The 15,573-nt window shown below is 43.9% G+C and overlaps 1 protein-coding gene across 1 annotated transcript in view; it reads left to right on the top strand.

Moving 5' to 3' along the window:
* The window catches only part of STX8 (syntaxin 8), a 110,305-nt gene that overhangs the window by 52,525 nt on the left and 42,207 nt on the right, over window positions 1-15,573 (top strand). Inside the window, exon 7 of the mRNA XM_026861181.1 lies at window positions 12,484-12,585. Within this exon, the coding sequence (XP_026716982.1) occupies window positions 12,484-12,585 (102 nt within the window). The remainder of the gene's footprint in view (window positions 1-12,483; window positions 12,586-15,573) is intronic.

Below are 15,573 nucleotides of genomic sequence, written 5' to 3'. Positions count from 1 at the left end.
GAGGATAATGCCATGCAGCTGTCCACAGCATGATGCTCTTGTGGTGAATACTGTGATGCTCTGCTGGCTTATTACCAGTCTGAATGTTTATTGAAATGGCAGTTGTGTTTTGTAGGCTTAACAACTCACTGATATATGATTCTGTGTTTCCTTCTTCTCAAAGTACCTTGAGCAAAACTGAACGAGTCTTTTAATGCTCAGGTGAGAGTGAGTTATTTTAGAGGAGGTTTAATTGTGAACATATAGAGCAGGGAAGACTGGCAGTACCACTTGGCTGCTAGAAATAAGCTTTTAGCAGTTGGCAGAGATGGTTGGTTGTTTTGAGTGTGGTTTTGGTGAACTCTCCTGGAGTTCTTGTCAGCTCCTATGGGTATAGAAAAAAATCTTTCCACCTGGCCTCATAAAACCTTTGGGCGTGTTCCCAGCATGCTGCCACTGATGTCCATCACTTGGGTATGGGCATGCTGAAGGGCATCTTCCTTAGGGCTACGCATTAAGAGCTTTCAAAAGATTATGTGAACTTCTAGCCCTATCTGAGGCTACTAGAAGCCTTCCCATGATTAGGAGCCAGGACTTAACCAGTGGAATTTTTCAAATTTTGCATTTGCTGCTGCATGATGTTGAGGTTCTGCAGAGGTTATTGATGAGGAGCTCAGGGCATTTGAACCACTTGTTCAGAGACGGAGTACAGGCTTAGGTGGGCCTGTCTGGGGGAAGGATACTCATCAGATTTCTAAAGTGCATTTAAAAAAAAAAAAAACCAAAACGGCAAAACCCATATTCCTTTGAAGGGTGTGGGTTAACGGTGGACGATGAGCTCTGTACCGTGTCGCTCACCTTGAGGAGCCCTCCAGAGTGTGGTGGGTCACTGGTTCGTGTGTCTGTACCACCTGAGCAGCACTGCCCCTTCATAAAATGAGAGGAACTGGAGGAAGGGAACGTGCCACTTAAGCTTGAACCACTAAAGTCAGCATCATATCAGCATGTTGAGCTGTATTCCCTTTTTGTTCCCCAAACTGCAGTACATGTAATATATTTTTGGTCTCCAGCTATGCAAGAACACTGCTGGTCATTTTTTCCAATCTTCCTTAATCTGCTTCAAAACCAAGAGCACTTAATCTCCAGTTGTTGAATAATTCTCAATAGTGGCGACTGTGGCAGCAGTGAAGTGTTTCACTAACTTTTAAGCTTTTTAATGTGAAAAATGTGGGACGTTCTCGTGGGTTGGAAATAGTGTTACAGTTAACACTTCAGGGATGGTTTGGTCCTGCTTTTTGGATTGAGTTCTCTTTAATTTGAGTAGAAATGAGTTTATACATCCTGCACAGCCTGCTAGACATCTCAGGAATTTCAGTATTTCTTTCTTTGAAGGCGCTCACCACAGAGTGGGGCAATTCTGTTCAGCCTCGCTCCCAGCAAAGCCGAACAATTTGGTGATTTTTCTCCTGGGGACAAAATGACATTAGCCATTTATAATCATCACTTTAAATCGCCTTAGAGCTGGGGCTGTCTCTTAGGCAGGTTTTGAGAAATTAGGTTTTTTTCTTTCGAAGGTGCTTGGGAAACTTCTGCTGTGACTCCCAAGTGACAGGGCCTTTGTCTGGGAGGAAGGAGCCGGCCTGGGAGGGTTATCCATCAGCGTGCTGCCGCGTCCTTCACTGCCCCAGTTCATCAAAGAGACGTTCACAGCCCTGTCTCACTGGCCGGCCTGGGGTCGGGCAGTTGTGATGTATTGTTGGGCTGACGGATGGCATGCAAGCTGAGGGTGGATTTATGGGGAGCACCTCTTGTGAGTAAACCCTTAGTAGGCAACGTGCTGGCTTTTAAGAGAGTCCTCCCATAGATGCATTAACTACAGTTACTGCCAACGTTGTGAAAATGGATGAGAATTGATTTTTATCTTGTGGAAGAAAGGTGTATATCTGGATCAAGATGGCTGTGACCCAAGTAGATGAGGTGCTCTGTCTTTTTTTTTTTTTTTTTTTTTTTTGGCCTGGTTCTTTGGTACCCACAAGGATTACGTTACGTTACATTACTGTGATGGGTCCACAGTTTAAGGGGTGTAGAAGTAGTAATTATCAAGTAGATCTTAAAGTCACAACGTCTGCATGGAGTATAATTTAAGTGGGTTTTTTTATAAATGGACTGGAAACCTAAACTTGCAGTGTTTAGTAGGCAGTGGTGTTTTATGGGAAATTGCTATACGTTCTACTCTAGTGTAATTATGACAACTGATGTGTATTTATAATTAAAGCTATTGATATTTATGGAAAAGTACTGCAATAGTGTACAAACTTGGGAAAAAATAGAGTTACCAAAAGAAAGGAGGAGTGAATATTATGAAGAATTTCTGAAGGCAATACTTTAAAAATCCTGCTTAGACTGTGGATGAAGGGAAAACAAATACGGAGTCTGAAGTAGCTCCTTTCCTTTCATTTTCTGCTATAAGTTTGCAGAAAACAAACATATAACAGGAAGAGTGTTTTGATTGGCAGGGTTTTGTTATATGAATGTAAGTAGGCTTCCAGTCTCTTAAGTGCTCTGGGCTTTCCTAGAGATGCAGAATTTACCATTGTTTTATCTATTAGCAGTGTTTTCTTGCTTTCTCTCAAAGTCTGTAGAAAAATAGTTTAATGACATTGTCCCTGTAAGTTGAAGATTTTGTTGGAAGTTTTGATTGTCTGGTCTAAAAATCTCTGTGTTGCTAGACCACTCAGATTGGATTTGTATTTGAATAAAAATGAGATGACTACACACACAAGGAGACAGTATGTGCTGTGGGCTTGGTGTGTCACTGTTCAATGGAGTGTGGTGCATATATGGCAATGTTGACTTCAATGAATGCTGTAAGTGGAGGCAACCTTTTATAATTCTTACAAGAGGGATTTTTTTTTTTTTTTTACATTAATGTCCATTTGATAACAGGTAACTGTGCTGGTCTACTTTAAACATGTAAGCAAAAGGTTGCTTGTGGGGAGTAAATGGGAGTACCTCTAGTGAAGGAGACTGTTATCTCCTTCCAGATAACTGGGGAAGGATACTCAAAATACTATATCATGTGAATATAGTTATTGCCTGCCTTATATCACTGCGAGTTCTCAACACATCTGGACTGAGAGTAGTTCCAGTAACATTAAAGCGTACTATTTTGGTTGGCACACTGACGCTGTGGTATATGCCAATTAGTAATGGCTCTTGGAAACAGGCTGCTTTAAAATTCTCCCTGAACTATTCCCCAGAGAAATTATTCAATTAAGTACAGCTAAAATTAATGTCCATGGGTTTTGTTCGAATAAAACAAAATGAGCAGCTGGAAAAGGGAAAACTTCTCAGTGTGTGCTTTTAAAATAACAACTCTAACTAATAACTGTGTTTGCTGGAATCGATACCACTGTTTGTTTTCTCAGTGTCGCTCTTTTGCTGTGAGTGATCCGATGAGCGCTTCCACAGCTGATGGCCTGGGATGATTCTTTGTCACTACTGTGTATTTTCAAATCACCATCTGCTGCCTCCGGACCTGCTTTTGAGAGGATGAAGTGTTCTGTGTTGCTTGCGGGTATCAAAGTTTGACCCAGATATAATCTTACATATTTTGTGATGGATGACTGAAGCTGCTTGGCTGCGGTGTGAAGGGTGGTGTGTGGTGGAAAGGGTGGTGCTGGACATGTCCTCTTAGTCCTTGGAGCAGATGGCAAGGTTTTCTGTGTCAGAACAGATAGTTTCCTCTTGTTTCAGCAAGTGTTATCCTTAAAGATGCTGAAGGTTTGGAGAACCAGTGGAAGAGGGTTATGCTGGAGGTATGCTGGTCCTTGGCCTTCTGAGCTGGGCACTCGTGCTGCTCTTTGCTTCCCAAAGGCCAGGCAGAGGTTGTAGGACTCTGGAGCAGTTTGTTCTTTCCAGTCTGCATTTTCCACTGTTGTCAGGAACTCGGAGAACCGGGAGATCCAGGTCCTGAAGGAGTTCATCTGCAAGGATTCCTCAGGGTGGAAAGCTGGCATGGCCCGGAGACCATGGGGGATGTTGGGAGGAGGACGAGTTTCTACTGCCATGGCTGATGCACCGAGTGCCTCAGGCTACGGAAGTGAGCGTGGAGGGCAGGCTGGGGCTGGTCACCAGCTGTGCAAGGGGAAAGAACTGTCCTTCCCTAGCTGCTCTCCTGGACACAAACCAAGCCTGCCAGCTCCTGCCCCACTCTGCCTCGAGATCCTGCAGCCCAGCTGCCCTCCGCTTTGTCAACAGTGCCACTGCTCAGCCCGTCGGGAACAGGGAAGGGCGGGCGATGTCTCCGTGGTGCCTGGCCCACAGCAGAGCTGCAGGGGAAGCAGCTGGAGGTGAGATCCACTCTTGCCTCCCTGTAGCAGTGGGACTGCTACATACACACAGCACGTTGTAAAACACTTACCCAACAGGAGGCCAGAAGAGATCTTCTGAACCTGACTGTCTCCAAGCACCATCAAGCCCTTGTAAATTAGAAGAGCTAAAGAGGGAGACAGCTGAAACAGAGGAACAAGTTAGTTTGCTCCCTTGGAGAAGTTAGTATTTTGGGGGTTTTTTTAATACTTATATGAAGTTCTGCCAAAGAAGAGATTAAATGTCATCAGTTAAATTTGGGAAGGTGGGGGAGGAATCTTGGTCTTTGCTTGAAGTGAAAAACTCATCACAGCAGAAAGTGTTGGTATCGTAGCATCCCGAGCAGCATAGAGCTTGGATCAGCGTGAACACCAGAGGGATTTTGAGTATTACCTTGGAGTTGAACAGTGAGGAGAAGCAGCCCATGACTGCACTAATGCATTGCTTGTGACACGGAGAGCTGCACACGTCAGAGAGGCTGCAAAACCAGGGCACAGCTAGCAGCGATGGAGAGAAATTAAGATTCTTGGCTTTGTATTTTTTACTGTGTTTTTCTCTTTTCACTCAGCCTTGACATTACAACTGGCACGTCGTGCTAAGGTTCTTTAGGTTTTTTTTGATGTACTTACATTAGTTGCAATCTTCATACCACTGGCATTTTGAACAATGCTTACTTTCTTACTAATATATAATTATGGGGTTTGGACATATAGAGGTTGGCATTCAATATATGATTCATTTCTTTGGTATCTAGCTCTTCTCTTGAGGCACCAGAGACCTGAAGGAGGAAAGGAGAGCCTGCTTGGCTTCTCTACTAAATTCCAGACTTATTGTAATTTTTTTGCATAGCATAAACCATTGTGGATTTTAGTTTTCTATATGCTTTTCTTAAGGCTGACTGCAGTCTTCCATGAATCATAGTGGGGTATGCCATGGAGATGCATTACTCATCAGTAAATACTATTGAGTGATCTGTAAATTTAAATCCACAGAAAATCCAAACAATTCCAAGGAAATGTTTGGTCAGCAGCACCGTTCTGCTGAACTGCGATCAAACTCCAGATTTGTTTCTCTCTGCCTGTGCTGTATTTCATGTGGCTGCTTTCACTTGGCTTTTGGGTTTCTTGCTCCACAGAAGAATGAGTGTAACTCAAAGATAGAGTTGCCAAAACCAAGTGAGGCTTTTTACATGTTTTAAATAAAACAACAAAAAAATTCAATTAGTGAAAAGTCATGTATGAAAGCAGAACTCTGGTTGTGCAAGAGCCTGTTCTACTATATCCTTCAAAGGGCCTCCATGAGTTAAGGAAAATTATTTTTTAAAAAAAATCCCATGCCTTCACAGGATGGTGCACGTGTGGGGTATGAGTAGAAACAGGGAGTCATCAGATGGAAAGGCAACCTGATAATTTTCCTGCTCTTGAGTGGAAAAAGAGTAGGAAAAAACCCACATGTTTTCCTGCAAAATAAAACAGTGTTCCTTGAAATGGCCCAGCTCTTGCCTGACTTTCACTCCCTTAATGGTCTGCTTCATGTTTTTCCATAATGAGTTGCCTTTCTCTCATGAGCTCCTTAATGGGAGAAACAGCAAGGGGGGCTCTGGGGTATGGTGGCCTGGTTCATGGTGGTGAGAGCAGCAGCATCCATAGCTGTTGGAGAGGATCATCTCTTCCAGGTCTGTGAGCTGCACTTCATGTTGTGACTTGTAATCTCATAAATTATGCCTTTTTTGATTAAAACATGCAGCATTGATGCATGTGCCATAACTGGCATAGCTTGCTGCTGCTTAGTCCCTGCAGAAAAAGATGCCATATTAATTTTTATGCCTTAGCATGATCTCATGACTTAGCAGTTGACTTGCTCCTCTGTCTTCAGCATTGCTGGAGCAGAGCGGGGATGGCTGGGCATTTGCGGGGTCTTGGCACCGGGGCCAGAAGGGAGTCAAGATAGAGTGACTGAACAGGCTAAAAAAGGGGCTTTTGCTCTCTGGAAACATTTGGGCTTCTCGTTTTATTGTCAAAACTGAGAATTTCATTTGCAAGCTGAAAGCTGGTTATTCGCTTCAGGCTGATCAGGGATGTGTTTCAGCATAAAGGGCATCATCAAGGAGGTGAAAGGCTGAAGGTGCAGGCGTGCAGAGCGCTCAGGGCTGTCCTGTTTTTATCATCTGTCAAACAATTTTCCAGTGGAAACTGTTCCCTTGGAAAGCTTCTGACCAGCTGTAGAATGACTTGATGGCTGAGTTGACACAGAAGATGGGGCTGCCAGAGAAGTCTGATTTCAAACCCATAGGAAGGGTTGTTAGAAATGTCAACAGAGAAGATGGGAATATGGGAAAGGCAGATGGTGGTCGTGATGGAGGACCTGTGCTCTCTGTGTTGTGCTGCTTGACAGGACTGTAGGCAAATCCAGTGCCTGAAGCTTGCAGCCTCTTTGAGGAGGAAGAGAGGAGAAAAGTCAAAGGATCCATTTGGACACAGCCGACTGCTCCAGCACCTGGCCTGGGTTCAGCTCAGGCTTTGCTCTCCCGTCCGGCGCGAGGCCGTAGCGGCAGGGTGATGTACGGCCCTTCCCCCGAGAGGTGACTTATGGCTCTGATGGGTGGGATCCCCATCTCACCGGAGGCTCTGGAATTATCCATTCCGTGGCTGGAGAGAGAGAGAGGCAGAACCAGCTTTTTACAGAAGGAATTGGTGGGTTTAGGAATTAAAACAGCAAGTTTCTCATTTTCATGGCAGCGGCAAAGTCTTTGAAGGAAAAATATGAAGAATGAGCTTTTTTCCTGAGAAATTCCTAGGATTACTTATAACTTCTTCCGGTCAGTTTTTTATCATATATCTTCTTTTGGTGTCCTTTGCATAAATCTTTATTTTTCTAGCTATTAGCAGATGCAATTTAAAGATATGTATAAATACACTGTTACTACTTCTACCAGGTGCTTCTTTCCCTGCAATATCAGGAAAGGTGTTTATGTTCTGGTAGTCACTTTTAGCACAGTCCTTCTGAACATACACAAATGTACATGAATGGAACCCAAAAATCAGTAGCAGCAAAATGGGATGCTAGTGTGACTTATATTGCAACCATTTAATGCAGAGATTTATAAAGATGTTTCTCAACCTTTAATGTATCATTTGAGATTGCAAAGCCAAGCATGATAGGGCAAAGGGGAAAGTGCTTATGATCCAGGGTTCAGACCAGTTGCTTCACTTTTCATTTTCCGTGTCCATGAACTTTGAGAAGGAATATTTAACACCTGTGTGCTTGCATCTTTGAGTAGTCTTGTGTTGATCTAGGTCAATCAATGGATTCGTGATTCTTTACAAGTTGACTGTAGGCATTGATTTGATAGTGCTGCTGCTTGCTGTGACCATTGAAGCAATTCAGTGAGCAATTTTTTTATTTTTTTATTTTTTTTTTCAACGCTTCCTGTTCAGTTGCAGCGTAGAAGCTTTAATTTTTTGGCTGTGATAGCTGATGCAGTGACAAGTTCAGGTCTGATTAAATGATTTTTGTGTTTGTTTTTAGGGGTAAAAATATGTTTCAAGTTTAATGCAAAATGTTAAACAAAACCAAAATTTATTTGGTGTTTGGTTTTTTTAAAAAATAAACAGAAGGAACTTTTCCTTATTTTGCTCACGCTTACTGCAGTAACCGCTTCTCTCCTCCCCAGGAGGTAGAATTAGTGTTGGAACTGGAGAGGGCTGACTGACCATACGGCTGCTGTTTCCAGCCTCTCCCACCTCTTCTCTAGGGATGCTGCTTCCACCTCTTCCCACCTGGGCCCGTGCTCAGCCTGGCTGCTCTGCATTGCTCCAGAACACATCTTGCCTAAGAACAAAACCTGCTGCTGTGGGTTTTCTAACAATAAAAAAAAAACCAAACAAAAAAAACCCAACAGATATTTCAGAATATATCAACCTACATTTTTTCCTGTCATCTGCTTGCTTCGCTGTTTCCTCATTGCGCATTTTCTTTGCTTGTAAATCCCCTGCATGGAATTCATCCCTATTCCCTGAAGGGCTGCCCGTGCCCTCTCCATCCCTGACCCTGTAGCCAGAGGAGCGAGGGCAGGACTGCAGATGGGCTTGTGTATACAGATGAAGACCTTCCATGACTTTTGTCCCGGTTTAAGGAATGCACATATTGATCTCAGATCCGTAAAGCCCACCATTATTTTTGCTGTCTGATACATACCAGGCTTCTGAAGAAATCCTGCCCTTTTGAGGGCTCCAACCCAAATTTTTGATCACCAGGAAAAGCATACAGATTTGTAGAAAGAGTTTGTGTTTCACTGCTGCAGCTTTGCAAGGACGAGGTGAGGAGAACTGGTAATGCCCACACACCTGCCTCTGCCTTCCTGTAGAAACCTGCTGCTTTTGTGCTTGGTGTGTTTGGCTGCTTTGTCTGCTGGTGAGCTCAGCAGCCAGCGTGCCAGCCTGGCTGATGGCTGTCCCCCTAGCAAATGTGCAGGGATAAACAAGGCTGTGACACAAGTTTTTAAGTCTGAGCTCATCTGCAACAGATGAGCAACCTTCAAACTTCTCCCACTTCAGCTGGGCTTAAATTACTCCAATTTTAATGCTTGGTTGTGCAGTAGGTTTTAGCTTTTGCTTCAAGATTTTGCTTTGCTGAAAGAAGACCTTGGCTTCATTTGTGTTACTGGTTTAAATGTAGTTTGCAGTGCAGTGTTACAGAAACGTCCTTTGTAAGGTCACTGGCAGCCCTTCAGCAGTCAGCCTGCTTTTCCCGTCTGCTCCCTCACAACGGGGGAACCTCGCTTCTTCCCCTTTTTCAGGTTTCTCACTATTTTTTTTTTTTTTAACTTGCTCCTTGCATAGTTGAGTAAATGGGAGATGATCGAAAATTTTTCATCCGGAATGTAATTGCCAGCTTGAAGGGCAAAGCGGGTTGCAGGTGGGTCATCTGTCAGAAGAGGTGTCCTCAGGAGCCTACTGAGAGCTAGTGTAGGACTGTTAGTGCTCTGAAGACTTTCTTAGCTGTGGAGTTAGTTTTCTCTGGCAGCAGTTCTGCTTGCCTTAGAAATTCATTACTCGTTTTCAACTCTGCCTTATACAGCACATACTTCCTTTGCTTTAGAGTGGGGAGAAATGCTTTAATTTACATAAAGGTTGAGAGCTGCTCTGGACCCGAGTGTCACCACAACAGCATGTTGATAGGGGTAGGGGGGTGGGTGGATGTTTCTGTGCAGGGTGTTGTTGGTTGCAAGGGCACCTGCTGGGCTGGACTTCTGAGTCAGCGGGTGATGGGGTAAGAACCTCCCTGGGGTTTCTCCCCACAGCAGCCCCAGCACTGCTGTGGAGGGGAAGATCTTGCTCAGACCTCCTGGTTGTGCCATGAGCACACCAGCACTTCTCCTGGTCTCGACTACATGTTACATCAAAGGACTGGTTGCTTGTTGAGCTTTGGGCTGTGTGCTTTGGTGAAGTGACCTGCTCCCCTGAAACCTGACTGTATCGAGACATATAGGAATGGAGAAATGCTTCTCCCAAGCCATACAGTCCAGTTCTCTGGTTCAGAAATGGCTCGTGCTGGTTGGTCTGACAGGGGAATGCATTGCTTGTGCAGGGGGATGGGAAAGGAGAGGCTCATAGTCCCAATTGCAGTGCCTTGGGCTTTGAAATGATGACAGAAAATTTTCCTGCTTGCATTTGTTCTCATTTAGCTACAGCTTGTTCACCAGGATGTTTTTCAAGGAGGGTCTGGTCAGTGTTGGCAAAGTCTTTTATTTCCCAAGCGTGCTTATCACTTTGTCCTTGACAACGATGGGAACTTTCGGCACTTTTTTTTTCATTTAGAGGCAAACATGAGAAAGCCTGCCTTTGCAGGCAGCATTGTACTGGTTTTCCTGTGGGCTGAATCACACAAGACAGATAAAGTTTCCCCAAAATGATGTTGGCTTTGCAGATGTTAGACCTGGGAAAGCTTGGTGGGAGGGTAAGGAGGATTAATATCTGAATTGCAAGCTGAACAAATACAGCAGTTCAAGTAAAGTACCTTCCATCACCTGTGAAAATGTGTTTTGGTGTAGGATGAACAATAAAATCTTGACTGTCATAATAATTATGTGAGTTTGTGCCTGGAATAGGGCAGTATTGGTGGGGTGATGCTGCTTAACCACAGGAGTGGAGAATGGTTTAGATCTATCAGATAAAGCGGAGGCTGCACACACAGAGAAGCAGTTGATGTTTGCCCTCTGCCCTCCCTTCATGTGAATCCTTAGATGGTTTAGACTGCAGGACGTGAATCAGGAGCTTACGTTTTAAGAAAGACGCGTATTTTCAAAGTACAAGATTTTTTAGATGCAGATATCATTTTACATAAGGATTCACTGGAGATGATAGAGTGCTTGTGGGGCAGACTTAAAAAGCATTCATTAGAAGGATGATACTTAAATCTCCCATCTCTAGGGGAGAGTAAAACCTCGGTGCCACATATACCTTGGAAAATTTCCTCTGTGTCTTTGGAACTTTGATTACTTTCTATTTGTTTTTTGTTACCTATGTGTGCAATCAAACAGGTTTTATTTCTATCTAGATACAATCCTTGTTACTTGGTAAGATTTGAGTCTGTAAACACCCTGCATAACTAACATCTTTTGCTGTGGGAAGGTGAATTATGGAGGAAGCCGTTCCCTTTCCCACATTGCTGGTGTAAAAGCGGTAGCCAGGAGAGGTGTGCAGGTGCTCTTGAGAAGTTACAAGAATATTGGCACAACCCTTACAAGCACAAGGTTTTTTTCTAGCATCACAGGGAAGCTTTGGAAGTACAAGGAAGGCCCTTTTTAGCGTCATCCCCATTTCCTAGTAGAAATATTTGGGGAATCTTGTTTGAAGGAATACAGTCAAAACAATAAAGGCTAATTAATAAGGGCCCTTGCCTGTTGATAGAACTAGTTTTCTTTAACCATCAACCATCATGCATATAGGGTTATGATGCATAAAACCAAACAGAATATTAGTATCTCTTGCTAACTGAAAGCTGTGCGCTCTTGCTTTTGTTTACAGTCCATTAAAGCTTTCAGCAGAGATGCAGTGCTGGGATCTGCCAGGGTACAAATGAGTTGAGAGCACAGCACCCGCCAGCTGGCATGGCTGCTGTCCCCAGCCTGATCTCAAAAGGCAGACTAGATTTATTAAGACAGTGATCAATAGTGGGGAAAGTGCTAGAAGTGTAACCAGAGCAAGATGCTTTGCAATAGCATTTGGGTTTTGGCTGCTATCCTCCTCCCGATTTATCATGCACAAAAAGCCATTCCTACCTGCAGAGTAGAAAACAACTCAAACGCAGGGTATTCGTACACCCAGCAAGAAGCACTGGTTATGTGTTTCAAGAAAATTAGAGTGTAACAGTCAGCAAGAAAGAAACTTGGTCCCTGAATGTGGCACCAATTTTCAGTGTTAAAAAATACCAACCTAACTACCAGTCTTGGTGTGACCCTTGCACCTGGTCCCATTTCCCTGACAAAAATAAGGTCCTCAGTTGTATGAGGTTGAGGATGGGTTGGCTTGAAATTTTCCTTTCTCCTCTATTAAAAATAAATGTAGGGGAAATTTTGTTTACTTTCTTTTTCCCAGAGGATTGTTTGGGCTGCAAGCAGAACTGCCATCTGTACATCTCGGTAACTGAACCAAGGTGGGACTTTGACCGTATCCTCCGTGGTCACTTGGTTGGGACCGCACCGAATGCTCTCAAAAGTGGTTGTGAAGATGCTGATTCTGGATATGTTTGAATGGCCAAGTGTTGACATGCTCTGTTCCAGGGACTGAAATTTCATATTTCCTCTCGCATGCACACTAATTCCGTTACTTCAGCTAGTGTTTTGTGGCTGCCATCATCTTATATGGCTGCCTAGACTGATCCTGCTGTTTCAGGCTATAGTTTTTTCCTCCACTATTGCAGTAGAGGAATGCACTGAAGCTGAAGTCGAAGTCTCTTCTGTAGTATTTCCTACGATTTGGACCTTTCAGTGCATGTGGATCACTGGTCTGTCATACTGGAAAATAAAAGGGTGCAGCTGGTTTCCATTTTGGAGCCTCCAGCAGGAGCGTGCTTGTTAAGCAGTGATGCTGCAGGGCTTGAAGATTAATGCTCATGTTTCTCTTTCCCCAGAGATCATCGATGACCTCACTAACCTGGTTGAAAACACAGACGACAAGCTTCGCAACCAGACGCGGCATGTGAAGATGGTGGATAAGAAATCAACATCCTGTGGTAGGAAATGTCTTGAGCACAAATCCTGCCCTGTTATTAAATGATGAGAAACAAGTCTAGTGCTCAGAAGGTGTGTGCAGTGTGCTCCCCCAAAGTACAGCTGCTTTGAAAAGTTAAAAAATCCACCTCTCCAAACTCAAACATGACCTTAGCTGCTGTTGGAGGTTTGACTCGCTGCGCATGCTGTGTGTTGTTATAGTTAACTTCCTTCAGCCATTTGACTCCAGCATTGCACAATATTCTGATTGGAAATTGTAGAACTGTATGAAATGAGTGTGGTACATGTTAATTAGGTTTAAAAAACTTGCGAGCTACCAGCTCTCACAAACCGGTCACAGCGGGGAGTGATGCTGCAGGGACATTTCTGGCAGTGTCCTGCAGGAATGTGTTCTCAACCAAGTGGCATTCACAGCCTGCCAGACATGAAATCCTTGCTGGTGGCTCTTCAAGCTCCACGCAAACTGTAAAAGCTACAGTAAAGCTAAATTGGACTCTTTTCATATAGCCAAACGAGGTTATACATCTCAATAGAGAAAATGCAGGGCTCCTGGTTTTTTGGAGGATGCTGTGGGTGATGGCAGCAAATGTCTTTGCCTTGGGAGGATGAGTGGCACTGAGGGGAGGATGTCCATGGGGAGGTGGGGGTAGTGAGACTCTTCTGGAAATAGCATCTCTACTTTTGGTGTCCATGGTTTGTTTTTGGCATGCTAGAGGATTCAGAATGTTAACAAGAATCTTGTATGCTTGGCAGAAATTTGACTTGTAGCCAGAAGTTAACAAAATTTGGTTTATGTAGTTTAGGAAAGAGAAGTTGACTGTCTGGCTGGTGGGAGGCTTTTGTTCTGTGGAGTGATCATGTAGCAGCAAAAGTGAATGAGCTCAGACTGGCAACGAGACATTTTTCAAGCACTGAGGATATATTTCAGGGGTTGTTTAATTCTCTGTCACTGATAACTTTTTGAAAGTTTGGTTGATAGAGGTTGCTGAAAATCTGTGGCTTCTGGAGGTTAAAGTTGATATGTCAGAGGCATTTGGTTATGATATCTCTTGTACCAACTACAGATGAAATTAAAGGCGTGACTCCAGAGTTCAGGACTGGTTTTTTGTTTTTTTTTTGTTTTGTTTTAGATCGTTAATGTTGACACAAGATGGATTTAATCAAAAAATAATTGCACTTGAATGATGCCAAGTACCCCTGTGTCCCTTTGGAGTCTCCCCTTAATTTCAGCGGTTTCGTTTTCCACACAAGACAGGGAAGCACAACACAAAATGCCTGTGCAGGGCAGGTGGTGAATCCCTTTTCATACAGGACAGCTTCCCCCTCCTTGGGTATTTCTCCCCCCTTTTTAGGTTCCTCATGCGAGTGCAGCCCCCAGACAAAGTTGCTGGATAATGAGCCTGTCTCTTTAACTCTGAAGCCCATACTGGCTGCACTGGGGAATTTGAGAGGAGGAGGATGGGAGAGGGGAAGGCTGGGAGGATCCTGGGCTGGATTCCTTGGGGGTGACCTCTCTCACCCTTTCCACACTGAAAAACATTTTTCCGCAAGGGGTGGTAAGCGCTGCCTCTCGGTGCCTGTTCCCTCTGCTCCAATAGATCTTCCTGTGTTTGCATAACAATTTGGGCATATGTAAACACTATATTGCCTCAGATAGCTGTTTTATTCTGTCTAAGCATGAGTTTTAGAACAATAATGCTGGAAGAGACAGGCTTTGATGGCATTCTTCCCAACTTTTTTCCACCCTTATCCCTGGCTCTGAAAATTAACTAGCTTATTAAGATGAGAAAAACCCTCTGCATACATACAGTTTATTCCCTGAATAAAGCCAAGCAGCAGGGAAACTGGCACCTGCTAGGTAATTTTTTCAAAGTGCTTTTTTTTTCCCTTCCAACATTTCATTTAAATTGATAAAATCTTTAGTAAGTCTTTGGTTTCAGCATGTTACTTTGGATTTAAACAGGGTGAAGTGCTCAGTCTTTCCCCTTGCCCACCCCTTCCTTCCCCGGGATGCAGACGTTTGCTTGGACCTAGTTTCCACACTATTCCAGCATGTGCCTGTTTCTGTGTTTTTGCCTCATTTTTGTAATCATAATGTCTGTTGGGTTTTTTTTCTGGTGAGTGCCTGTACTGGAGCCACTGGCTGTGGATACAAGCAGAGCAGCCTGGCGTGAACAGTGGAATAATCACCCTTTTATGAGCAAGAATGCAACGCATTAATGGGTGTGTCTTTGTTAGCAGCCATTATAATAATAAAATCAAAGTATTGCTGATGAAATCCAACTTTAATCAATATTTCAACATCTTGCTCTCATGCAAGCACCATTTCAGGCTTTGGAGGTTGTTCCCAGTGACCAGCCCTTGGTGCTACCTGCTTGGCACCAGCACCTCTGGGCGCTGAAGCATTGCGGAGAGCAGTGTCTGCACCGCTGGCCATGCTCAGTCCTGGCAGAAACCTTCAGGTTGTTTTGGGTGGGTTGTTTCATTTGCAGTTTTATTTTCAATGCCGTTTATCTTGGTGACTCAAGAGCTGTTGACAATCCCACCCCTTGCTGCTGCCCAACGAAGGCTGCCCCGGTTGGAGCCCATCTGCCTTGGTGGCCCCGGGCAGCCCCACACTGGTGTCAGTGGGAACTCCCAGGGATTGCAGAGGAAGAATAATCATGTGATATACTCAAGTTTGCTGCATTTATGAAATTATTGTTGAAAATCATAAGTCATCTGCAGGCAAATGTTTGCACGCTGCTTGGCATTGTTTTATTTCTTTTTGGCATATGCTGGGCATTTAGGAGGGATGTTAGGACATACATATTTCTTAGATTTCAGAAATTTGCATTGAGCTTTCACCAAAATGTACATGTACATCATTAATCAAATGTTAGGCTGCCTTTGCCAAATTTGCTCTTAATGTCTGCATGCACAATCCTGACTTTTCAGTTTTACCACTGGTTCTCTTGGGTTGGTTTGTCCCCATTCTCTGTTTGCATATC

This window comes from Athene cunicularia (assembly GCF_003259725.1).
Source record: "Athene cunicularia isolate RWA chromosome 18 unlocalized genomic scaffold, athCun1 chr18_part1, whole genome shotgun sequence".
NCBI classification, from domain to species: domain Eukaryota; kingdom Metazoa; phylum Chordata; class Aves; order Strigiformes; family Strigidae; genus Athene; species Athene cunicularia.
The sequence above is the reverse complement of the archived record's forward strand: the minus strand, read 5'-3'. Positions and strand labels throughout refer to the sequence as shown.